This window comes from Anolis carolinensis, chromosome 2, assembly GCF_035594765.1.
Source record: "Anolis carolinensis isolate JA03-04 chromosome 2, rAnoCar3.1.pri, whole genome shotgun sequence".
Lineage (NCBI taxonomy): Eukaryota > Metazoa > Chordata > Lepidosauria > Squamata > Dactyloidae > Anolis > Anolis carolinensis.
The window spans coordinates 145,304,488-145,330,607 of NC_085842.1; the positions used below are offsets into that span (position 1 = coordinate 145,304,488).

General features: G+C 41.5%; 2 protein-coding genes across 7 annotated transcripts in view; both read right to left on the reverse strand.

Moving 5' to 3' along the window:
* The window catches only part of dnah9 (dynein axonemal heavy chain 9), a 302,000-nt gene extending 293,549 nt beyond the window's left edge, over positions 1 to 8,451 (reverse strand). For 2 of the 6 annotated variants that reach the window (XR_010003878.1, XM_062973999.1), the window contains exon 1: positions 8,019 to 8,451. Coding sequence is in view for 5 of the 6 variants with exons in the window: in XM_062973999.1 (XP_062830069.1) it covers positions 8,019 to 8,396 (378 nt within the window). In the remaining variant the exon portion in view is untranslated. The remainder of the gene's footprint in view (positions 1 to 8,018) is intronic. The other 4 variants (XM_062973996.1, XM_062973995.1, XM_062973997.1 and 1 more) reach the window with 4 other exon arrangements.
* A 2,754-nt stretch (positions 8,452 to 11,205) lies between these two features.
* Positions 11,206 to 26,120, reverse strand: part of elac2 (elaC ribonuclease Z 2) — a 33,676-nt gene continuing 18,761 nt past the window's right edge. Inside the window, exons 15-24 of the mRNA XM_008104262.3 lie at positions 24,549 to 24,667; positions 23,498 to 23,594; positions 21,356 to 21,494; positions 20,842 to 20,880; positions 20,626 to 20,735; positions 16,404 to 16,503; positions 16,202 to 16,322; positions 14,743 to 14,821; positions 13,964 to 14,108; positions 11,206 to 12,924 (exon numbers count right to left, since the gene is read on the reverse strand). Of these exons, the coding sequence (XP_008102469.2) occupies positions 12,682 to 12,924; positions 13,964 to 14,108; positions 14,743 to 14,821; positions 16,202 to 16,322; positions 16,404 to 16,503; positions 20,626 to 20,735; positions 20,842 to 20,880; positions 21,356 to 21,494; positions 23,498 to 23,594; positions 24,549 to 24,667 (1,192 nt within the window). The 3' untranslated portion in view covers positions 11,206 to 12,681. The remainder of the gene's footprint in view (positions 12,925 to 13,963; positions 14,109 to 14,742; positions 14,822 to 16,201; positions 16,323 to 16,403; positions 16,504 to 20,625; positions 20,736 to 20,841; positions 20,881 to 21,355; positions 21,495 to 23,497; positions 23,595 to 24,548; positions 24,668 to 26,120) is intronic.

Sequence of the window (26,120 nt, forward strand, 5' to 3'; positions counted from 1 at the left end):
TTATATTGCCTCCTGCATCACTGAATGATTGCTATTTTCTGTCATTCTCTGAACTGCTAACTGAAATGAGTAATTTGGAGAAGCTAAAACAGGAGTTGGAGACATTTGGCTTGCCGTGTTTTGGCTTGTTAAATGTTTTCACCCACTGGCCCCATCAGCTTGATTGTAGGTGGTAATAAGAGGGTATGGGAATTGTAATTCCAAATATCTGGCTTTAATATTCCCCACTCTAAACCCAGACACCTGGAGAATTAAAGGTTCTCATTCCTGACACACTTTAAATTTGAATCTCATATTTATTCCTCTGAGAGATTTGCACTTACAAGGAAAGCAAGTGCAAGCCTTTCAAAAGGTGACCAAGCATTAATTTCTTTTCACTGACTGTGCCTCCAACATACAGCTTACTTTCATTTTTACTTACACCCCACTTCTTTAAGGGAACAGCATTCATAATGGTAAATATTTGTTTTTACAAGTTACCTAACAAAGTATAAAACTAAAAGAAGTGGGGTGCATTGTTAATCCTTGAAAAGAATCATCTAAGCATTTTATCAAACCTTAGCCAAAAAAAATTATAACCACAGTACAAGGGGAGTAAAGTAATTCTATCAAATGTTTTTAATGGCTTAATTTTAACATTAATATTTATTTCTACAATTCTGGTGACAGAGGAAGGAAACTCAAACCTGGGTATTTAAAATATATACGTTTCAACAAAAACCTTATAGCAATCATTTATGTCCCATCCAAGTGACTATATGAGCATTGCAAGTATGTATATACAGAACTGGGTCAGGACGTATACAAAGAGCTGACAAAATTAGAAAGACCCATTAACAGTAATCAGGACAATAATATCAGCATGTGTCCATTTGTTTGAGTTCTAAAACTCTGCCAAGTAAAAAGCACTAAGAGACAAAAAAACAGCTGAAAACAGTTTCCATTGACAAAACTGTGTACTTTCTCAGAACAGAGTGTTTCCATTCATCCTATCTAATTCCAATATCTTGGTGACAATAGAAACAGGACAGAGGAGCAGAAGACGATCAGTGTGAACAGGGAAAGCCAAAGTCGTAGGGGCTTGCAGAAATGAAATCAGTGCCTAGATTAACCAGGCAGGCTTGTTACCTCTTTCTTGCTATCCATCTTCATTCATCACCTGCTAGGAATACAATTGAGTCTCCTTCTCTGGAGGTTTTTAAGCACAGGATGGGTGGCCATCTGTCGAGAGTGCTTTGATTATGTCTTCTTGCATGGCTGAATAGGTTTGGGACTGAATAATACTTGGGGTCTCTTCCAACTCTAGGATTCTAGACAGAATAACTCCTACCCTCCAAGAAAGGTACATTCCTAAGTCTTTCTCCAGCAATGATGTTGTTAGGGAAATAACCCTGAACAGATATTACATATCAAAAAAATTTGACCTTATTGAGAGTAACAACTGGCACCAGATGAGATGTGAGAAAGCCAGTGTGGTGTAAAGGTTTACATGTCAAACTGTGACTCTGGAGATCAGGGTCCAATCCTCTGATTAATCATAGAAAACCATTGGCTGACCTTGACTAATTCACACACTCTCGGCCTCAGAAAACCCTGTGAAAGGATCAATTTAGGATCTCGTTAAATAGGAAATGTCTTGAAAGCACACAACAATCACAAAGACCTTACAATTTTGATCCACAATTTCCATGTGTGTGCTTGTGTTTCAGTCAATCTACCTGACCAATTGGTCATATAATCCAGATTCTGATTTAAGATTACCTGATTCGAACAGGATTATAAAAGGTAAAGGTTTTTCCCTGACATTAAATCTTGTGTCTGACTCTGGGGGTTGGTGCTCATCTTTATTTCTAAGCTGAAGAGTCAGCGTTGTCCGTAGACACCTCCAAGGTCATGTGGCCAGCATGACTGCATGGAGCGCCTACTGAAGTGGTACCTATTGATCTACTCACATTTGCATGTTTTCGAACTGTTAGGTTGGCAGAAGCCAGGGCTAACAGTGGGAGCTCACCCCATTCCCCAGATTCGAACCGCCAACCTTTCAGTCAAGATTAATAGACCCACATATAATCCAGTTCATATCAGATAATCTGGGCTCAGATACTGGATTATATGGCAGTGAAGAAGAGGATTAAGCCTCACGCCCATTCAGAGGGCTGGCCACAGGAATGTAACTTCTGGGGAGGAGCCTTGATTTTGCCCCGATCAGCAGGGCATTACCTTCACAAATAGGAATTCTGCCCACCCATTATAGAGTCTGTACTCTATGGCAGTGGTTCTCAACCTGTAGGTCCCCAGGTGTTTTGGCCTACAACTCCCAGAAATCCCAGCCAGTTTACCAGCTGTTAGAATTTCTGGAAGTTGAAGGCCAAAACATCTGGGGACCCACAGGTTCAGAACCATTGCTCTATAATATCTCTTCCCAAGGGGAGTAGGGAAGGGATACCATACCTCTAATGCCCCCACTTGCATGACCTGTCAAACATACAGTACCTAGAGCATCTCAAGTAGAGGGAAAGGACTTGATTTAAGCTCAACAAGTCCTCAGCCAAGTAAACGGACTGTAGCACAGGTACCAACAAATATCTTCAGGGCACAGGTTTTGGTTCTTGATAGATGAGACAAACCATCTTAGCTTGGTTTTTGTTGCAGAGATAGACACAGACCTCCTCAAAGCAAGCAGCTCTGCCCAGTTCTTTGAAGAGGAGCTCATGTCTGCTGAACTGATGCTCTTCTTAGGATGCACAGTTGAAGCACTGAATATGCTCTTGTAACTTAATGGCTGGGACCAATCTTGAGTGTGTCACAGCACAATGTCTGTGTAAAAATGTATTTAAGTCAACAGTGTAGAGTGCAGGGTGAGCCAAACAAGGGCTCTGGCAAGCTTCTGTTAAGTGTTTGCAGGGGGAAGAGCCTGGCTTCTCCCTTTTCACTGGGAGCAGGGGTTGTCCTCAGTCCCCTCCCAACTCTTTATCTGGCTCTCTCAGCTCTCTCAAAGAGCCCCCAGATGGCGTAGTGGACTAAGTGACTTGAAGGTTGGGTTGCTGACCTGAAAGCTGCCAGGTTCGAATCCCACCTGGGGAGAGTGTGGATGAGCTCCCTCTATCAGCTCCAGCTCCATGCGGGGACATGAGAGAAGCCTCCCACAAGGATAGTAAAAACATCAAAACATCCAGGCGTCCCCTGGGCAACGTCCTTGCAGACGGCCAATTCTCTCACTCCAGAAGCAACTCCGGTTGCTCCTGACACGAAAAAAAAAGCTCTCTCAAAGGATTTTCCCATTCAAACATCCCAGAATTGTTTCAGTCCACTTGCAACTTGTGCCCTTCCTTGAGACTCTTTACACATCTGGCACCCAGGTTCAAAGGAAATAGTGTTCCCTCACTACTTTGTGGTTCACTTTTTGCAGATTCGCTGTTTTGTGGTTTTTCAATAAACTCTAGAAGACTATTATAAATCATAAAAAATTACAATTTACAGCCTAAGGAAGGGAGGAAGGAGAAGCCAAAGGGAGAGAAAAGGAGCCCAAGTGGCAACGGGACGAGAAGGAGGCGATTTATCAACACACGATTGGTTGATAAAGACTTAAAATAGTGTGTAACTACTAAAATAAAGTATAAATATTATAATAAATATAGCGTTCCTACTTCGCAGATTTTCACTTATTGCAGGTGCTCCTGGAACCTAACCCCAGTCCATCTTGTGTGGTGCAGCATTGGACTTCCAGCCTCCATCCAGAGTTTGCTGGTGTTCTCTTAGTGATCTCTTTGCCCCATACATATATACACACAAACAACAAAGGATTAAACTGAGGCCAGAAAGCTGTATCCTGAGGCCAGGGACTGGGAACAACTAAAACTGTACTACTGCTGAGTCTTGCTTTTCCACACACTCAAATTAAATTTTCCTTCACTCCTCAAGTTTTAAGCATTGCAATTACTTAAAATTTCCGTTGAACATACAGAAATACAACTTAGGCATTCAAAGGAAAGGGGTAAGCAAAGTTACCCAGAGGACACAAACACACTAAATGTAAACAATTTTCAACATCTCACTTTCTAAAATGCTAAAGCTTTGGATAATCAAGAGATATTTCATTTGAGGGAGCAAATTTCTTATTTATCTTACTTACTTATTTAATTTATATTGCACCTTTCTCCCAGGATATGACCAAAACCAGCTTATGAACAACTTAAAACAAAGTTCAGTGAAAATCTCACACATTTTTTTAAAGAATTGAAACATTTTTTCTGTTTTATAAATGCATACATAAAACAATGGAAAGGGCATTTAAAAAACATATGGCAATTTAAAAAATGATCACTGAGGCCATTTTTCCAGTCCAGGGTTTTGACAGGAAACGCCCCAAGAAGCATCAATGTCCTCCCTTTTACAGATTAAGCTGGACAACTGCCCAGCTTTACCATACACTTCCTTGTTGTCTAAGTTGGAGTTTTAAACTGTTTCTCAGCAACTTTCAAAACAGCAATGGGGATTCACCTCCTCCTTCCTCAAGGTGACTTTTAAAAATAACTGTACTCTCACTCACCAGAGATAAGGCAGTACTTTTTCAAGGTAATCCACAAAATGTTTACAGGTGAGAGAAATGTTTCTCACCTCAAAGGGCAGAAACTCTGAAACTCAGATTCATTTTTATTCATTACTTACAGTTGGATCCCAACTTTTTTCTCCAATGGTCAAAAGGTCATGCGTTTATGTTGTTGCTGTGTGCCTTCAAGTCATTTCCAACAATCCCTAGAATGAATCTATCATGGAGCTTTCTCAGCAAGGTTTATTCAGAGAAGGTTTGCCTTTGCTTTCTGATGAGTCTAAGAGAACGAGACTTTTCCAAGGTCACCCAGTGGGTTTCCAGAGCTAAGCAGAGATTAAAACACTGGTCTCCCAAAGTCCTAATCCAACACTCAAACTACTACTATAATTTCTTTATGGCATGCTTAGCTCCTCACTGTCCCTTTCTTCCCCACTACTTTATTCTGTGATCCTGCTGGTGCTGAAAGGTATCTCATAAGTCCAATTGAGATAGAATCACAGAGTTGGAAGGGACCACAAGGGCCATCCAGCCCAACCTCATTCTGCCACTCTTGACAGATGGCTGACAGTCTCTGCTTAAAAACTTCAAGTAGCTCTTACCATCAGGAAGTTCTTCTCAATGTTTAGATTGCATCCCTTTTCCTGCAATTTGAATCCATTGCTCCATTGTGTTCTAATCTCCAGAGCAGCAGAAAGCAAACTTGACCCCACCTCAATGTGGCATCTTATCGAATATTTAAGATCACCCAGATAATTTTATGTGTCAGAGAAGGCTAGCACCTGGATATCCTGAGTCCCAGTCCAATACTGAAACAATCTCACCTGAGATATCATCATAGACATGTAGTTATTAAGACTTGTTTTAAATCTGTTTATAGATATTACCCTGCCTAAGATCCCTGGAAATAAGAAAGAAAATAAACATTTTACTAATGAACAAATAAACTGACTTGCATTCCTGTCTGTGAGTGAGCCTTTCATGCTCAAACGGTACCTCTGCTTATAAAGAATTGGAGAGGTTGAATGAGGATATGAAGTGTAGGCATTTGTCCAGCTCAAGGAAGCAACCAAAGCTCCCCTGCAGAGCATACAGTCCTGATGTGGGAAAAGGCTACTCTCACACGCGGAGGAACAGAAGAAGATCCAAGTGCTTACTCATATTATGCATCTTGTTAATGTTGGTTTTATGGAGCTAATATGTATGTTGAGATATACTATTTAACTATTAATTTTATTTTTCTGGTTTGTAATTTATGAGTTTATATTGATGATACCTTTGATGTTGATGTTTTTTATTTATGTGTTTATCACCAAGGCGCTGAATGTTTGTCTCTTTGCCTGGAAGCCACCCTGAGTCCCTTCGGAGAGATAGGGAGGCCTATAAATAAATATTATTATTATTTGATACACAATAGGATTTGTACACAGCGAACAAGCTGGCTGTTGTATTGGATCACGCGCAGGACACTTCCCAAGTGTCTAGGACTATGTGATTTCTAGGTGAATAATGCATGCAGATCTGACTAGGGTGGCCCTGTGCAGCTGAAAGATGGTAATTTTGTCAGCTTCTATAGTTTTCAGGTGCTGGCCAAGGTCTTTAGGCACTGCACCCAGTGTGCCGATCACCACTGATGATGATGATGATGATAATAATAATAATTATGCTAACAACAACAACAACAACAACAACAACAACAACAAAGCACTGCATGGAAAGTTCCTTGACAAAACTGAAGGAAAAGCTGATAAGGAGAAGACCTGGCTATGGCTCATGAATGGGACCCTGAAGAAGGAGACAGAAGGCCTGATCCTTGCAGCCCAGAAGCAAGCCATCAGAACAAATGCAATTAAGGCCAAGATCGAAAAATCAGCTAATGACCCAAAATGCAGACTGTGCAAGGAAACCAACGAAATCATTGATTATATCCTCAGCTGCTGTAAGAAAATCATACAGACAGACTACAAACAGAGGCATAACTATGTGGCTGGGTCCCTCCTTGCCTCCAAGAGACATCTCCCCTGCCCTCCCAACCCAGAGACCCTGCTCCAAAGTACCCTCCCTTCCGGAAGTTAGGGGCTGCACTGTTGACCTTCAAAGTGTGTCTGCTTCAGCGTGGGAGGGGTTCTACTCCTATCCTGTTTCTTCAACAGCTCCATCTTATCATCACTCCAAAAGGCAAAATAAACAGATGACCCCTCTTGAACTGCCATGGCTCAACCTGGGGTCCCCACATGTTTTTGGCCAGTTTATCAGCTGTTACGATTTCTGGGAGTTGAAGGCCAAAAATATATGGGGACTCAGGTTGAGAACCACTGATCTATGCTACAAAATCATGAGAGTTGGGAGTACTACAAAATCTTGAGCCTTCTCTGCCAAAGTAGTGCTGCTCACTGACAAATGGGTGGGGTCCCTGCAGGAGTGAAGACTGAGAGGAAACATGATGAGGGCCATGTATAAATACGTTTGGTTTTTTTTTCGTGTCAGGAGCAACCGGAGTTGCTTCTGGAGTGAGAGAATCGGCCGTCTGCAAGGACGTTGCCCAGGGGACCCCCGGATATTTTGATGTTTTTACCATCCTTGTGGGAGGCTTCTCTCATGTCCCCACACTCACCTGCACTCTCCCCGGGGGGGATTCGAACCTAGCAGGTTTCAGGTCAGCAACCCAACCTTCAAGTCACGAGGCTTTTATCCCCTAGGCCACCGGAGGATCTTATAAATACGTGAGGGGAAGTCATAGGGAGGAGGGAGCAGGCGTGTTTTCTGCTGCCCTGGAGACTAGGATGTGGAACAAGGGCTTCAAACTTCAGGAAAGGAGATGCCACCTGAACATGAGGAAGAACTTCCTCACTGTGAAAGCTGTTCAGCAGTGGAACTCTCTGCCCCAGAGTGTGGTGCAGGCTCCTTCTTTGAAGGCTTTTAAGCAGAGTTTGACTGGTCGTTTGTCGGGGGTGCTTTGAATGCGATTTTCCAGCTTTGCAGCAGAAAGGGGTTGGACTGGGTGGCCCATGAGGTCTCTCCCAACTCTTATGATTCTATGATGAAGTCCCAGCATTGAGTCTTAGTAGTTAAAGTGGCATAAACGTGCATTCATTCTAAGGTGTGGATGCACTCCACATTGCAGGAGGAAAAAAGGGAGATCCTGGGCTGCATGGAATGGAAACAGTTTGGCTGTCATGGCTGGATGCTATGGGAACGTGGGAGGTGTGGTTTGGCGAGGCAAAAGCCCTCTAGGGAGTGGAACTCCCAGGACCTCATAGCACTGAGCCAACTGAGCAGACCTGGGCAAACTTGGGCCCTCCTCTCTCCAGGTGTTTTGAACTTCAACTCCCACCATTCCTAAGCGCCTCAGGCTCCTTCCTTTTCCCCCCAGGGAGTTGAAGTCCAAAGCAACTGGAGGGAGGAGGACCCACGTTTGCCCATGCCTGCACTTGCGTCATACCGGTTCAAATGCTGCTGGAGCCCCTACCTCTTGGAGCAGGGCGGCCAGGTGCTCCAGGGGCCCGGAGGGGGCGAGGTCCCCGCAGAGGAGGCTCCCCGGGGCTCCGGGGCCCAGGCGCAGCAGGAAGACCCCCTTGCCCGGCCCGCGGAGGGGAGGCGGCCCCCCCGTGGACAGCTCCACCTGCCCGCCCGCGCCCAGCCTGGCCACCAGCAGCTCCCCGCCGGGCTCCCCCTCCAGGAAGGCGCGCACCAGGCGCTGGGCTTCAGGGTCCCGCGCGCAGCGCTCCCAGCGCTCCGGCTCAATGCGCAGGCTCCGCGTCACGCGCGCCCCCAGCAGCTGCACCGCCCGGGGGTCCGCTCCTCCTCCGCCGCCGCCGCCGCCCTCCGCTTCGCCCTCCAGCCCCATGCCTCTCGCCGGACCCACGCGCGCCTTCCCTCCTCAATGTTTTGGGGGCGGAGCCACGTTGCCATGGCGACAGGGAGGACGCTTTGGCGCCCCGCCTACAAAATAGGAGAGGAAAGGAAAGCGGGCGCCGTTACTTCAGGAGTGTCAAACACACCTGCCCTCTTTCCCTCCCCACTTTCTGTTATGAGACCATGTAACATGATTTTTGCTCCTGGGTTATAATGGAAAAAGTGTATTAAACTGCAAAAACTTCGTGCCGGACATCCTGTAGCACATTTTGCTCTAGGTTGCTTTAAATTTTCCTTCCTTGGCTATGTTCCAGAAGCATTTTCTCCTGACGTTTCGCCTGCATGCACCCTCAGAGGTTGTGAGGTCTGCTGGAAACTAGTCAAGTGGGGTTTATATATCTCTGGAAGGTCTAGAGTGGGAGAAATAACTCTTGTCTGTTTGAGGCAGGTCTGAAGGCTGCAATTGGCCACCTTGATTAGCATTCAATAGCCTTGCAGCTTCAAAGCCTGGCCGTTTCCTTCCTGTTTGGAGGCATTAGCTGGCCCTGATTGTTTCATGTCTAGAATTCCGTTTTCGGAGTGTTGTTCTTTATTTACTGTCCTGATTTTAGAGTTTTTTAAATATTGGTAGTGAGATTGTTCATTTTTATGGTTTCCTCATTTCTGTTGCAATTGTTCACAATCTTGTGGATTGCATGTCCTAATTGTTTTTAATCACAAAAACATGAGGGAAGTTTATTAAACTGCAAAAACTTTGTTTGTGTTGGACATCCTGCAGCACATTTTGCTCTAGTAGTTTTCCAATGAATACCGCATTCTGTGTCAACCAATTCCACCTCCTTTGTGGCGGCCACAAAAACGAAATTTCTGGAGTATAAGCACTACTTTCGAAGTAAGGACCACAGAATTGAACAGGAATTGATACTTTCAAACCAGGCACAGATTTTTTTCAAATTTTGTTATATAGCGTTGTTACTGGCGTTTACCTTCATGGTAGAGGGCATCTGTACTTGTATAATGAAGGCAGCTTGACACCATTTTAACTCCCATGGCTCAGTGCTATGGAATGGTGGGTAGTTACAGTCCACAAAGCCTTTAACCTTCTCTGCCAAAGAGCCTCACCAAACGACAGCTCCAACAGTTACTGGACAGCACTGAGACACAAAATGAAAAGTGGTGTCACACTGCATTAATTCTTAAGTGTAGATGCACTCCAAGTTGTTTCACAGCAAGGTCACTTCATGCATTTACATAGCTGGAGGATGATTTGAACCTTTAGTCTCTCCAGTGTCACAGTCCAATATTCAAACCACTGGCTCCTGTAGATTTCTGAACTTCCTCATACTATTATAACTCATACTACTGATCTGAAGCGCTTCACAACTGTTTCTATCAGTAGTGATTTGGAAAGAGGTGACCCTGAAACCCTCCAGCATAGAAAACTGAAGCTGAAGATGTTTTCTTTGCTTTCCTTCGAGGCTGAGAACATGACTGCAGCCACACTCTCTCAGAATCAGCCCCCCCCCCCCCATGAATTTCCATTGATGAACACGAATTCAAAGCCTGGTCTCCCAGAGAGCATCTTCACTATAGAAATAATGCAGTTCGACACCGCTTGAATTCCTGTGGCATTGTAGGGAGCTATAGTTTGATGAGGCTAAAACTACAACTCTCAATATTCCAGTCTTGAGCAGTGGCACTATCAAGTGATGCCAAACCGCTTTAATTCTACATTGTAGACATACATACTCCACCCCGGCATCCCAGTTCAGAATTCAAAACTGTGGGTTTTGAAATAAAAGCCATATTAAAATGATGGAACAGCAATATAATTTCTTTTTCCTTTTCCTATGCTACTGCTGGCAAAGAGCAAGGGAAGGCACAGGGCAGGAAGACCCTGACTCAAGGTCTGCCCCTGGCACTTTTAACCTCCCAAACATGAAAACTATACCACCTTCAATAACCTTATCCTACACCTGCAATGGCTAAAGACTGCAACTCATAACATTTTAATTCAGATGGGACTGGAATCTCCAGCTCAACATCTGCAGTTTGCAAAATGTCACACCAAAATAGACAGCCAATTTCCACTGCAAAAAAATCCCCAAAGTTGACAAGGAATAGAGGGTAGCAATTTCCACTGTAATGAAAAAAAAATCACCCCTCCCCCCTGCACAGAGAACACCTGTGAAGAAATTTCTGATTCATACAATCATAGAGTTGGAGGAGACTGCATGGAACACCCAGTCTTCCAGCATTGCTTTACAGCTGACTTCTGTCAGAAGCTGGCCACACAACTGGATGGGAGGAACTAGAGATAACTAGAGAGGTGCTTTCTCTAGAAATCTCAGAGTCTTTCAGAATCACAGCAGGAAGCTGACTATCAAGTCACGTGACTACGGGACCCGAGAGTCCCAGATACACTTTAAACAAATGTGTGAATAATCATATCCACAAAACTCAAAGCCACAGGCAGGGAGGGATGACTGTATAAGTTAAAATGAAGCAAAAGTAGGGATAGGCAACCTGTGGCCTCCAGTTCATTTTATGTAGCCCTCAGTACCACTGAGAATTCTGATTTTTTTAAAACCAGTTTGCCAGCAAAATTTGGTAGGAAATTGCTAAATGCATGATAGTCATATGGAAGAGTAATTACTCCCACTATTGTTAAAATCAATAAATTTAGTTCATTTTAGTTCAAGCATCAGTAATCAATATCATTTTAACTGAAGTCAAGTAAGTACATTTAAGGTTCATTTACATAAAAATGTAAATTCAATAATAACCAAGTAGAGGGGATATTATTTGCAGATAAGTGGAGTGGCACTTGTATTCAATATTTAATGAAGTATTAATTTCAGCTAATTTTCCTTATCTATTTTACAAATATGAAGCTAACCTTATGTATTTATTACTTTTTAAAAACCACTTTAAAATATATGTACTGCACACAAGCAGCAGCCAACCAAATCCAGCCTGTCCCTTGAGCTCTTGGGCCAACTTCACCACAGGCCTCTTAGCAGCTGCCCACTCAAATGTGAAACATTTGGAATCGCCTGGCATTGCAGGAACAGGGCTTTTCAGAAGCCCGCAGTGACTTTCTCAGGTTTTTCTCTCAGCAGCAAATCACTTTTGACAGACTCCAAATCATTTTCCATGACAAAATTAGAACTTGGAGACCATGTAGTACACAGAGACCGGTGATTTCTTCCCAACACGATTCTTGCGAACTTGCATTAGTAAAAACTTCATAATTTTGAGTATATCTTTATGGTCCACCCTTAAAAATCTTAAATTGGTTTGCAGGAGGAAGTCTTATGCAAGCTTTCTGTTACCTGAGAACTATCAAGCAAAGAGGTTCGTCTCATTAAAATGGTTAACCAACCCAACATAAGTGCAAGGACAATGCAAGGTCAAATAGGCATTCAGGTCATGTTGGGAACACTTCTCCAGACAGATAGATCTAGAAATAAAAAAGGATTATGTAGCTAATTTATGTAGCTAATTGGGGGGGGGGGGGGGGAGAGAAAGAGCTAAAGTCAAGAAGCAGCAGCAGCAAGAAAACACTTGAAGGCTTTTTCCTGTTTCCTTCCTCCAATAGTCTCCATGAATGAGGCAGGGCAAGTACACGCTATAAGCAGCCTTGAACTATCCCTTCCATCATCCCTGTTCTTGTCGGCTGCAGCTGATAGGGAGTCGTATACATACCAGGATAATGCAATGGAGAGATAATATGCCTTGTCATGAATTAAAAAGGCAGCATTATGCTGCAAGCACTAGGTCAGGGAAGAGTATTTTAAAACTGATCTGATATATCCATTATTGCTTTTTGAGGCATGCATGGTAATAACACAACACATCCTCTTCTATGAGACATATCCATTCCATCTGATATTTAGTGAATTGCAAAATAAGGAACAGCATTCCTTATCACAGATAGCCTATTGTTACAGTGACCTGATCACCTTTTGTTTATATACTACTTTTCACAATCCCTTCTCTGAGATTTTTTTAAGGGGAAACGTTAAGTATGTCCTGCAAACTGTTAGATGAGCTAACAGGGTCAGGCATGTTTCTAGAGATTGTAGCCAGGAATCACACTTTGCTAGTAATGCAGACAATGTTTCCTGCAGGAACTTCATTTGTAGAAGAAACCAGTTTTCCAGGAAGTAAACAGCTTGGCCAAGCTCGTATGAACAGATCCCTTCTAGGATCACGTTTCATGCATGTCACTCTACCAGGTAGAAAGGCACAAAGGCAGTTCTCTGCTGCATTGCTCAGTTTGTAGTTTTTAGTTTTTTGTTTGGTGCTGCATGAGACTCCTCTGCGAGCTCCAATTTCATCTTGGCAGGTGTCTTTTTCCCATCAACTGTCTGGGCCTCAGACATTTTAAATGCCTCTTGGAGAAGACGCAGCTCTCTTTTCTCTCTGCGCTCTTCCATCTCTTCGATCTCATCCGCAAACAAGGCTTTCAAAGGAAGGATCAATTTTGGAATAACAGCAGAATCACAGAAGCGCACCTGGCAACAAAAAAAAATGTTAAAGTAGCAGGAACAGTGCAAGATCTCCACCCACCGCTTACAAAACCTCGAGAAACATGTGCACAGCATGACAATCCTCTGGATACTAAACATGAAATTCCTTTCTCCAACATTCAGTTCCCCTTGAACTATGCAGACCACATAATGGGAAAGTTTAATGCAAGCAAAAGCATTGCCTTGTTGCTGGAGTATTCCCTTCTCTGGTATCACCATCAGTGTCTCCAGTGTATTTGTAACAGAAGCTATAAGCACTAGTAAGAACCATATCACAAAATCTGTAGCAGAATACTTTAGTTCAAATTGGCCCTTGAACATGTTTTGGATTAAAACTCACATAAGTTCCAACAAGCTGTGCTAATGGTCAGAGACACTGTACATTAAAGTTTGGATTGTCAAAAAAAAAGCCATACTTTCTGATAGGAAGGCCACGTGGACAAGCAGCACGACAAGCACCAGTACAGTAGTCTCACTTATCCAACATAAAAGGGCCAGCAGAATGTTGGATAAGCAGAAATGTTGGATAATAAGGAGGGATTAAGGAAAAGTCTATTAAATGTCAAATTACATTATGATTTTGCAAATTAAGCACCAAAATATGTTTTACAGCAAATCGACAGAAAAAGCAGTTCAAAATATGGTAACGTTATGTAATAATTACTATATTTGCAAATTTAGCACCAAAACATCGCAATGTATTGAAAACATTGACTACAAAAAAATTGGCTACTAACAAATTGACTACAAATAAAGATAAAATTGCATAAAATAAATTTACAGTAACAGCATTGTCTGAAATTAAATTCATAAAAAGTTCAATTCTTGCTGCCCAGAGCAACAGCTTTGGATCCGAGAGGGAGGCAAACTGTCGGATAATCCAGAATGTTGGATAAGTGAGACTCTACTGTATGTCCAAAACTACAGGCCACGTCTTCATCTGCCAGTAAGGGTGTGTTACATTCAGTCCTTCTGGTTCATTTGCTTTTCAGGGAACAAACTCTAAGGCTAATACTTAACCCACCTGCATGTGATCAAATGCAATTCCAACCTTCTCACTGAAATCCTCACTGAAAAGAGGGATTTTAGCATAACGTTGGCTGAAGTGATTGAGCATGATGAATTCTGCATTCATCTTCATTCCAACCCCAATTGCCTGAGAGGTAGTGCTATAGAAAAGAAATAGTAGTAGAAATAAGCTCTCTCCCTTTCTCACACATCATCATAGCAGCTATCCTTCAAAGCTGAAAGGACTAGAAAAAGTGAAAAGCATATAACACTACTGGAGCAAAATGATTACTGATCTAATGCCTCCTATGGAGTGGAAGCATTTCAGCTGCTATTATCAACTGCTATAATACTTCAAATACTATCAACAGAATAGCAAAAACCTGCGCTGGCTCCACCACAGAGTTAAACTCTAGGAAATATTGTTTCGCCCTAATCTGTGGGCATTCTGCCGAGAAACCAAAGTTCACTATGCTGTAGCTTTTCACTGCACAAAATTCTTTCCTTCGTGACATAAAGTTGCAGTTTAATTGCATAATTCAATGGCTGGCTTGTTCGTTTGAAACTAAATTTTAACCCAAGATAGACTTCACAGCTTAGATCTTATCAACATTCATATCAAAGGTAGAAAAAATAAGTAAGTACCTGTACTTACAACATCTATTAGGGAACACAACGTATCTCCAGATGTTTTCTATTACTAGTTAGACTGAAATTTTCTCTAAATGTTCTTTTCCTTTATGCAGCTCTCCTCTAAGAAAAGAACAATATAGTCCCTTCTAGAAATTATTTTACCTATGTGTCTTCTCTATAGCTTCGTCTTCCAAACCATCCTCCAATGTGGCTTCGTGAATCAACAAGGAAGCATTCCTTCCTGTAAAAACAGGTTTTTTCAATTGAAAGAAGAAAGGCGTAAGTAATTTTCTGTAGTCATCGTTAAAGAGAGTGAGACATTTAGATTTCCCTGTATCGTTAGTACAAACGGACTATATCCACAAGTATATACAGGTTAAGTGTACCTTGTCCAAAATGGTAGGGACCAGAAGTGTTTTGGATTTGTTCAAGTTTTCAGAAAACAGGTAATTCCCAGGTTACGAACAGGATTGGTTCTGTAGATTCGTTCTTAAGTTGAATTTGTATGTGAGCCAGAACAGATATATTTTTAAGTGTAACTCCAGCCGAAAATATGTATTTTTTTAGTTTTGAATAGCATAGGAAATGATTAACATCCCTTTATGTTTTGTTTTGCTGTCTGTGCCCCTGTTCACAAGATTTCACCTCATTTTCTGTCCCTGCGACAATTGGATTTTGAAAAGTTTGGATTGTCGTGGAAACAAGGATTGGTGATAAAGCGTCAATGGAGACATCTTTTCCCCATTATGTCTTTCAGGAGTGCATTTCCCTTCCAGGGGGTAGATTTCTCTCACTTCCTGTTGTCTCACCCCCGTTTGTAACTAGAAGTCATATGTAAGGTGGATGTTTGTAAACTGGGGATTGCCTGTACTGGTATTTGCATAAGTCATGATGTCACCCATTGTTACATAGATCCTCATGTCTCTGAAGCCTAACATTTCATTCATTTTCTATTTGTGTTGTCTATCAAGGGAAGGAGCTATGAGGAACCACTATAAGGAACACTACATGGCTGGCGGACAGCTTGGAGGGGGCAGCAGGGAAATAGACAAAGGAAAAATGGGAGAAAGGGAGAGAAGAAAGAGAAAAGAGAAAGAGAATGGAGAAAGAAAGACAATTCTAATTTGACCCAGCATAGTCACAGAGAAGAAAAAGGAATTAGAAGGGAGATTCAAACCCATTAAAATTTCTCCACTCTCCAATTCTGCCCTGCAGGAAACAACCAAAAGAATCAGATATAGAGGCCCTTCCCCAACAGTGCTGCCATCCCCTGTAGGCAAAATGGAAAGAAAAAGGGAAGAATGAGAGAGAATAAAAGACTGAAGAGGAGGGAGACAAAAACAAAAGCCCTGCCAGACAAAAACAAAAGCGGGGGGGGGGGGGGAGAGAGAGAGAGAAAGGATAAAGGGGGGAAGAAAGCTACCTATAGAAACTACACATCTTTCCATTTCTCTCCAGCTTCTCATCTCATATAAGAAGTGAGGCTGAAGAAAAACAGAGACAAATGTGGAAAAGACAATTATCTCAAAGGCAGAAGCAAGCGGCTGATGGCAAAAATGTTTCATGTTTTAGAGTTTTTCAGATTTCTAGATAAGGGGGCCTCAAACTGTATGAAACTTACCCATTTCAACTAAAGCTTCGCAGGGCATGGTGTCACCAGAGTAGACTATTTTCCACCCAGACTTGTGGACCATGGAACAAGCGAAAGCATTCTTGCAGTGTCGGACTAGACATGTCTGAAACTGAATGCCACAATATGTCAGCCACCTTAGATCTCTTTTGTGTGCCCCTCCCTAACCTACATCACTCCACACCAACCTTACCTTTGCAAAGTCATACTTCTCCAAAAGTGAAGCAATGAATGCTTTTGCTTTAGGTTTAAAGACATCACACCCTTCTATTAAAAACCGGGCAGGAATCATGCTGCAAGGGGAAAGAAACCACACATTTAAATTAAACCAATATTTTCAGTCCTAGCCAGCTGGATAGAAGCAGCTATAATACTTCATCATGAGGCAGCAAATTAAGCTCTTGAGTCAGGTGTGAAGAAATTCTGGTCCTTCAACCATTTCAAAATATATTCTCAGAACCTATTACCATTAGCCATGCTTGGGGCAGTGGGGGGTTGCTCATGAGTACTGTAGGTTCACAGGTTCCCTAATTCTCCCTAGAAAGCCTAGATTAGATCATTCTTTCCCAAATTCTTATCTTTCATTTGCTCCCAAACAGTAAAATCGACTTTCCTAGTCCTTAAACATTACCTTAGAGCAAGCTGGTGCTCCAATAAAACACACAAATATTGACTGCTGGTCATACTGACAAAGACATGAGGTCCAAAACACAAAGTGGGGCGGGGGGATGAGGAAAAACAGTTCTATCCCTAACTTCAGTAAAGTAGAAACTAAGTTTCAAGCCTTACAATGAAAATGAAAATCCTTCTAGCTAGTGTTGTAGGACTTACTTTTATTCTTTAAAATGTATACTTTATACATCTCCACAATCATATTTATAGACTAGCTGTGCCCGGCCACGCGTTGCTGTGGTGAAGTATGGTGGTATGGGAAATAAAGTATTGAGGAATTGGTGGTAGTTAAGGTCAAGGGTAAAGGTTTTCCCCAGACATTAAGTCCAGTCGTGTCTGACTCTGGAGGTTGGTGCTCATCTCCATTTCTAAGCCGAAGAGCCGGCGTTGTCCGTAGACTCCTCCAAGGTCATGTGGGATGACTACATGGAGCGGCGTTACCTTCCCGCCGGAGCAGTACCTATTGATGCACTCACATTTGCATGTTTTCGAACTTCTGGGTTGGCAGAAGCTGGGGCTAACAGTGGGGGCTCTCTCCGCTCCCCCAATTCAAACCTGTGGCCTTTCGGTCCAGAAGTTCAGCAGCTCAGCGCTTTAACACGCTGCGCCATCAGGGGATATTATTTCCTAAAGGTTGTGAATATACAATATTTCTGATTGGTTTTTGTTTGTTTGTTGGAGGCAAGTATGAATGCTGCAATTAGGAAAAATGATTAGGATGTAATGGCCTTGCAGCGTTAAAGCCTGGCTGTTTCCTCCCTGAGTGAAATTTTTGTTGGGAGGTGTTAGCTGGCCCTGATTCTTTCCTGTCTGGAATTCCCTTGTTTTCAGAGTGTTGTTTGCGATATTTTATGTGCTTCTACTGTCTGTGGCCCTGAGAAAACAGGATTTGCCAGACTTTGATGATGTGAATACTTTGTTGGGAGGTGTTAGCTGGCCCCAATTGTTTCCTGTGTGGAATTCCCCTGTTTATTTACTGTCCTGGTTTTAGAGATTATATTGTTCTGCATTATTCTATCCCAGTATTATTTCATATTAAAGAAGACTCTCACTTATCCAACATTCGCTTATACAATGTTCTGGATTATCCAACGCAGTCTGCCTTTTCATAATCAATGTTTTTGTAGTCAGTGTTTTAAATTCATTGTGATATTTTAGTGGTAAATTTGTAAATACAGTACAGTAGAGTCTCACTTATCCAACATAAACGGGCTGGCAGAACGTTGGATAAGCGAATATGTTGGATAATGAGGAATTAAGGATAACCCTATTAAACATCAAATTAAGTTATGATTTTACAAATTAAGCACCAAAACATCATGTTAGACAACAAATTTGTCAGAAAAAGTAGTTCAGTACACAGTAATGCTATATAGTAATTACTGTATTTATGAATTTAGCAGCAAAATATCACGATATATTGAAAGCATTGACTACAAAAATGCGTTGGATTATCCAGAACGTTGGATAAGCGAGTGTTGGATAAGTGAGACTCTACTGTAAATACTACATAGCATTAGTGCGCATGGAACTACTTTTTCTGTCAAATTTGTTGTATAATATGATGTTTTGGTGCTTAATTTGTATAACGATTACCTAATTTGATGTTTAATTGGCTTTTCCTGAATCCCTTCTTATTATCCAACATATTCACTTATCCTGCCGGCCTGTTTACGTTGGATAAGTGAGACTCTACTGTATATTTCTAATCTTATATTATCTGCTCACAACTGGATTATATGAGGCTCCGTCTTCACAGCTGTATAAAATGCACACTGAAGTGGATTATATGGTAGTGTGGAGTCAAGATAATCCAGTGCAAAGCAGATAATATAAGATTATAAATGGGTTATATAGCTGTGTGGAAGGGCCTTGAGTCTACACTGCCATATAATCCAGTGCAAATTAGATAATCTGTGGAAGAAGTCTAAGTGAGGCCTAAATCGGCCTGTCCCCTAACTGAAACCCGGCTGTCCCTTGGTTGCTAGGCAACGAAGTGGGCAGAGATTAGCCCTCTAAACTGGCAGCAATTGGATAAAAAAAATTATTGCTCTCCCTCTAATTAGGACTTTATTTTTCTTTTCTTTTTGTTGTATCAACCTTGAGGCGTGGATGATGGGTTGTGTTGTCAAATTTTGAGGTTGGGGGGCCTGTACTTTTGTTGTTTTGTGAATTGCCGTGATGCCATCACTCTTTTATATATATAGATGTTAATATCAAAGAGTTTCCAACAGACTCCTTCCCATTCAGCACATTACATGTGATAGAAGTAAGCAAAGTTAGATAAAGGATAAGCAAAGAAAAGAAGAAAGAGGGTGAGGAGAGCTAGTGGGAGTTTTATACAGCCATTCAAAAATTATTGCCAAGCTCAATTTATACAGGGTGTCTCTTCTACACAGTGGCCTTTTCTTCATATCAGAGTCCCCAATAGCGGAATGAGATGCTTTCTCTGTGCCACATATATTTTCAACGATGTTTTCTAGAACATCTATACAAATTAAAAATCCTTGGATATTTCTATCTGAGGTTATGATGTGTTTGAATGCATGAATGATGCCAGCACTAATGTTAAAGTATCAAATTACCTGAGGAGATATAGATCGAAATTTCAAATTGGATTGGTGAATCATTGAGTTAAATTGGGCCAGTCATTCTCTTTGGCCTAATCCATCTTGCCCTTTGAAGATGGATGGGATTGAGGTAAAGGTAAAGGTTTTCCCCTGACATTAAGTCTAGTCGTATCCGACTCTGAGGGTTGGTCCTCATCTTCATTTCTAAGCCGAAGAGTCAGCATTGTCTGTAGATGCCACCAAGGTCATGTGGCTGGCATGACTGCATGGAGCGCCGTTACCTTCCTGCTGGAGCGTTACCTATTGATCTACTCACATTTGCATGATTTCAAACTGCTATGTAGGCAGAAGCTGTGGCTAACAATGGGAGCTCACCCCGCTCCCTGGATTCGAACCGGTCAGCAAGTTCAGCGGTTTAATCTGCTGTGCCACCGGGCACTCCGAATGGGATATAAATATCACAAATACAAATACAGTAGAGTCTCGCTTATCCAACATAAACCGGCCGGCAGAACATTGGATAAGCGAATATGTTGGATAATAAGGAGAGATTAAGGAAAAGCCTATTAAACATCAAATTAGGTTATGATTTTACAAATTAAGCACCAAAACATCATGTTATACAACAAATTTAACAGAAAAAGTAGTTCAATATGCAGTAATGCTATGTAGTAATTACTGTATTTACGAATTTAGCACCAAAATATCACGATATATTGAAAACATTGACTACAAAAATGTGTTGGATAATCCAGAACGTTGGATAAGCGAGTGTTGGATAAATGAGACTCTACTGTAATCTAATCTGAATAGAGACTAATGCTGTCTACCAATAGGTTATACAGTTTAGGGCTTTACCAGCTGTTCCAAAACCAAAAAAGTTTATCTGGCAACTACAAAAATGGACTTTCAATGTTGGCACTTATTTTTGGCATGCTCTACACCAGAGACTAGAGACGCACAAAAGAGGTTCAGCAATATCTTTGTGTACAAAACCATTCCCTGGCCAAGAAGTAGTCATAATTTTTTTAAAATCATTTTTATGTCTTACTATGCATCTTGTTTTAATATAAATTGCTTAGAAACATCATGATATCAGGTGTCAGAAGTGCAATACAGCAGGCCTTCAATACTTCAGGATTTTACGTTAACACACTAGAAGGACCTACTCACTTGATGTGTCCCAGGATTTCTTGGCAATGGTCATGGTATTGATGCAGCCACGTCATGAGCTGTGTGGGTGCTACCAGTAATAGTGGGCTAGGGGACTGACCTAGCGACATCTAGAACAGAAAGAAGCAAAGGTGTAAAGTGCTATATTTCTAAAATCTGGACTAACCAGTTAGTCACAGTTCAGTAAGACTAGAATTTTAACTTTAAAGTACTTACAAATGCACGGTGTCTCTGCAACAAGATATTCAACAAGCCCTAGGAGAAAGAAGTCCAGTCTGTTGAAAATACAATTGGGCATTGATTCTATTACTAATAAATAGTTTCCTCCACACTTCTCTTTAAGTGTAAATTGCAAAATGGGAAAATAACAGTTCATCTGCAAGATGCATCCACTCACAAAGCAACAAAAAGAAGATCCTTTTGCCTAACACCAACTATTCAGAAAGTAAAATGTTCTATACTTGTTGTTTATTATTATAACCTTAGAAACAAGGTTTTGCTTATGCCCACCCTTTATCATTAGGACAATGTGGCAACAAATTGAGGTAGTTGTATAAATATTGCAGACATTTCATGATGTCTTGTTGCTTAGTTACACAAGATTAATCACACAAATTATTTACATAAACTTTCTATGTTTATCTGGAAATAATGGTGGCAAAAAGATTTAGTCAGAAATATTGAAAAAGAACATTTATTGGAAACATGAATAACCCACTCTTATACTCACCGTGTGATGATCAGCATGTATATGAGACACAAACACTGCTGCAATGTTACATAGCACTTTGTCAATTTCATCTCCATAATGGCGGCAAAGCTGGCCAAATGTTCCTTCTCCACAATCCAGAAGCAGAGACTGAGTAGCGCTGGAAGAATAATTATTAAGTTCAATCTATCAGTATGTTTGTCCAATGTACCAAAGGAGACACAGGACTGCACTTGGAAGAATCACAAGTACTTTTTCATGGAAAAGATCTAGCCAAATGACCCTGCTGAGTATCAAACCACCATCTCAAGGGATAGCAAAACAAGAAAAAACTTTTATCATTCCTCCAACCCAAATTGTATAAATCTCTGCTCTGGGGAGGTCTGTCCGGCTCCCCTCCCCAACAACTGTCAATAAAGGATGAATTAAAAGGTTTTGACAAACTTTTGCCTTGTCCACTCTCTGACATTATTATCCATGAGGCCAACGACATTTGTTGATTTTCCACTTTTTGTTCTTTTTAGATTTGTAATAGAAGTTGTCTGAACAATTAACATTTGATACACAAATGTCATATTTTATTAAATAAATCATTAATAAAGAGATTTTTTCAAGAGACAGTAAGTAGCATTTAATGGTAGGATCAAATAAACTTTTGAATGGGAGGAGGGCTGTCACACAGCAGGAAGCCATCTACTACCTATACAGTATTCCCTCGCTAATCCACAGTTCGGGTTCCGCGGATTCGCTGTATCGTGGATTTTTCCATCCGGCCCACTCTCCCTTTGCAGGAACAAAAGGGCCCAGTTTAAGTCACGTGACCTGGCCCGCGCTTCCTCCTCAGCCGCCTGCAGGCAGGGCCTCATCGCCCCAGGAACAACAAGGAAAACAGAACAGTATGTTTAAAGAGGAAAAGAGGGAGGGAGGCTATATTTATTGAAATAAATATAGTGCCGCTATATTGTGGTTTTCCACTTTTTGCGGGCAGGCCTGGAACCTAACCCCCGCAAAAAGTGAGAGGACACTGTATCTTCATGTTAGTGGCAAGGCCAAGGTCAGCTTGAACAGGAGGGAGATAAGGAAAGTGTCCTCCTGTTATATTTTAAGGGTTGGGTGCCCTCAAGTATGCTGATCACAGTCAGCTCTACCTTTCTTCATAATCAGAGTCAGCTCGGGTTGTGCAGGTCCTGGATGCTGTAATGGGCTGGATGACTGCCAAGGAACTCAAGCTGAATCCCAATTAGATGTAAGCTCTGTGAACTGATAGTTCTTAAAGCTGGGAACTGGGTAAGCAACAGTCTACATTCCTTGCTGAAAGAGCAGGTGTCCAGCTTGAAAGTATTCCTGAGTCCCTTTATGACACTGGAAGCCCATGAGAACTCAGTGACAGTGTCTGTCCAGGACAACTTCATCCAATCTACAAGCTTCAGGGACAATCTGGTCACCGTTGTTCATGTGCTAGTGACTTCATTACACTGCTGCAATGTGTTCTGTGTGAGGTTCCCCTTAAAGAGGACTTGGAAGTTGAGTGCAGTGCAATACTAGGAGCAGCTAATAGAAAACACTGAATAGCACTGGTTACTAATACATCTGCACTTTGAATTCAAGATTGTCATGGATAACATTGCACTGGCTATGCAAGCGTGCCCAAGGACTCAGGTCTGCTGCAAGGACCGCCCTTCATATCCCACCAGAGACACCCCACACAGCGAGAAAGAGGAGGAGAACCTTCCCATTGCGGAATTCCACCCACACAAAGCCTAACTGGCCCTAATGTTGGATTCATTTCACTTCTAAATTTAAATATGGCTTTTTCTAACCATTTTACCCAAATATATTTACGTAGATCAATTTAACTTTGAAAATTTTTAAATTGTTTAAGATGCTGTTAGACAGTTTAAATTATTTTTTATTAAATCATTTTAATTTAACATTACCTTCAGAGCTCATGATATACAGCCGCTATAAATCCAACATATAAACTGCACATACTCATTTATGGGTGAAGGCTATCTTTTGGAGAGGTTCTGCAGGACAGTATTTGGTAAGCAACTGCACTGAAGTTCCCTCCTATCACGCATCACGATTCCTATGGTCGTTACCTGCTCATCCCCCCTTGGGAGAGACAGCATGCCCCACATTATGTAAACTGACAGTACTTACCTAATGTTTATCAAAGTGGAGCTAACATTCCGGATTTTCATTGGGATTGCAGAGCCAGTTCCCAAGAATATAACTTCCGGGTAGCAGTCTGTGTTTTCTAGAAAGAGACGAAAAAGCTCTGAAATCATGCAAAGTCGGAGCCCTATATTGACATTATTTGCCAACTTAGAAATCAGACACTGTCATGGGGAACACAGCTGCTTTGAGTCCCCTTTGTGGAGATAAAGTGAGATAAAGGTAAAGGTAAAGGTTTTCCCCTGACATTAAGTCTAGTCGTATCCAAATCTGGGGGTTGGTGCTCATCTCCAGTTCTAAGCCAAAGAGTCAGCGTTGTCCGTAGACAACTCCTAGGTCATGTTGCTGGCATGACTGTATGGAGCGCCGTTACCTTCCCGCCGGATCTATTGATCTACTCACATGCATGTTTTGAATTGCTAGGTTGGCAGAAGCTGGGGCTAACAGCAGGAGCTCACTCCGCTCCCCGGATTCGAACCACTGACCTTTCAGTCAGCAAGTTCAACAGCTCAGTGGTTTAATCCGCTGTGCCACCAGGGTATAAATAAATAGAAGGAGATACCAATGCTGAACATCTAATTATCCTCTTCCTATTATTGAACTCAAGAGGGAAAGAAACCCTCAAGTTTGAATAAAATTCTGGTGTCTTTCCCTTGATCCCTTGACGCTAACGAGCAGTAAATCCCTACAGATCAAGAGCAATAAACATTGTGCAAGAAAATCAAGGTTACTCAGGAATAAATAAGCGAGAGACACTATTGCTACCAGAGTAGATAGTCTCCTTGCAAATATTTCAAGAAACCCAATTTTATGGAAGGGAGGGAGAGACACTGAATAGCCTTAGCTCTAACATTACTGACCAATATTTCAATCACTGTCCTTTGAAAGGTTTTAGGGATAACCAAGTTATAACTGTCCTATGAGTAAAGCTTATAGCCCTTCCCTTATGCAAAATCTTCAGAATATATCAGGAAAAAAGGGTGCATTTTTCTTATATAGATATCTGTATATGACATACTACAAGCAACTTACTCACCTGACATAGTCAGCCTGACAGGTAAGCTCTCTTTGCACTTCTGCACAGAATCCTGGAAGTCAGGCAACTCCAAGGCTTCAGCTACAAATTCAGCAGAATTACAAGCTACAACAGCCTCCCTGTAAACAATAACAGTCAGAAATTGGGAGGGTGTGAGATAGAATATCAAAATTTTCCTCATAACTTTCTTTAAATATGCTCTGGTCCTTTGATCAGTGAAATACATTAGCCCTGAACAGTCTTTACAAATTTCACCTGAGAACCAGGTAATTTCCACACAGTTGGAAGTCAACACATCAGACAATAGTATGAAACAAAAGGACTTTGTAAAACCATTCATTCAGCCATACTTCAGTGTTCTACATACTTCTCCTCACAACCAATCCCATGATCCACTACTACTTACTTTTATAAAGAGCTTTAAAAGCAAACCATGGTCTGAATTTACACTGAGAGGCAAAAACAGATGCTTAAGTTACTTGAACCTGCCACTGCACTTTCCTTTTGCCCCATCTGCACCCAAATGTCCTTGTAGCATCTAGTTTCACAAGTAACTTGAGAACATTCCATTCCATGCTAGATGTGCTGTTAACAGATAACACAATATCAACTTGTGCGAAGTTTGAATATTACATTATTTTTAATATAATAGGATTATGATGCTAAAGTAAGCTCCAGTTAATAAGGAAGAGGCTTTATGTATGTAACCCAGATGAATTCCCTTTTGCAGGAAAGCACATAATTTACGGGGATGGCAGCTGCACAGAAGCCTTCTAGTGTCAGCTTGTCACCATGTTGAACCGGAAGTCTACCCTCTTCCAAGAGTGAATTATGTGCTTTCCTGCAAAAGGAAATTCATCTGGCTTACATAAATAAAGCCAAGAGAAGTACAAATACCTTGCAAATTTCCAAACAATGGGAATTGTCTGGGGAGGCTGCAAATCTATGCAACCCTCTAGCTGTCCGCCCACCGCTGAAGAGAAGATAAAGTGAAAAGGGCATGCACGTAATTCAACGTGGCTGTTCTTCAGCCAAACTGTCGACCAATCGGACAAGCCTTCCCTCTCCCGGGTCCCTTAAGACTCTTTAGAGATGGAACAGTAAGATAATCTTCATTTCATCGGAAATCAGCATAAAGACATTTCAAGAAACAGGAATGTACTGAAGAATATTGAGAGCTATTGAGATTGAACACTACATGGCAAGACAATAAAGCAATAAAGAAGTAATAGAAGTAATAAAGAAGAAATAGAGCAATAAAGTAATAAACTTCAAAGAGAACCTGCAAAAGGCAAGTAACGACAGAAAAATAAAGGTGTTTTAAGCCAGAATAGAAGAAAGGACTTTAAATACCCACATTAAGGAACAGTGAAGGAAAGGTGACATTCTGCAAAAAATGTCCTGTCTTTGACTCAAAATCTAAAACTGTCTAAAGAATAAATGATATTTCTCTCTTTCCCTTTTGAATATTACTAAAGTAGACTTCTTTGATTGTTTAACTTGTTTGGTCTATTCTAATCTTGTGTTACAAATTCTGCCCAGCTGGGTGACCTTGAACAAAACAAAAAGAAT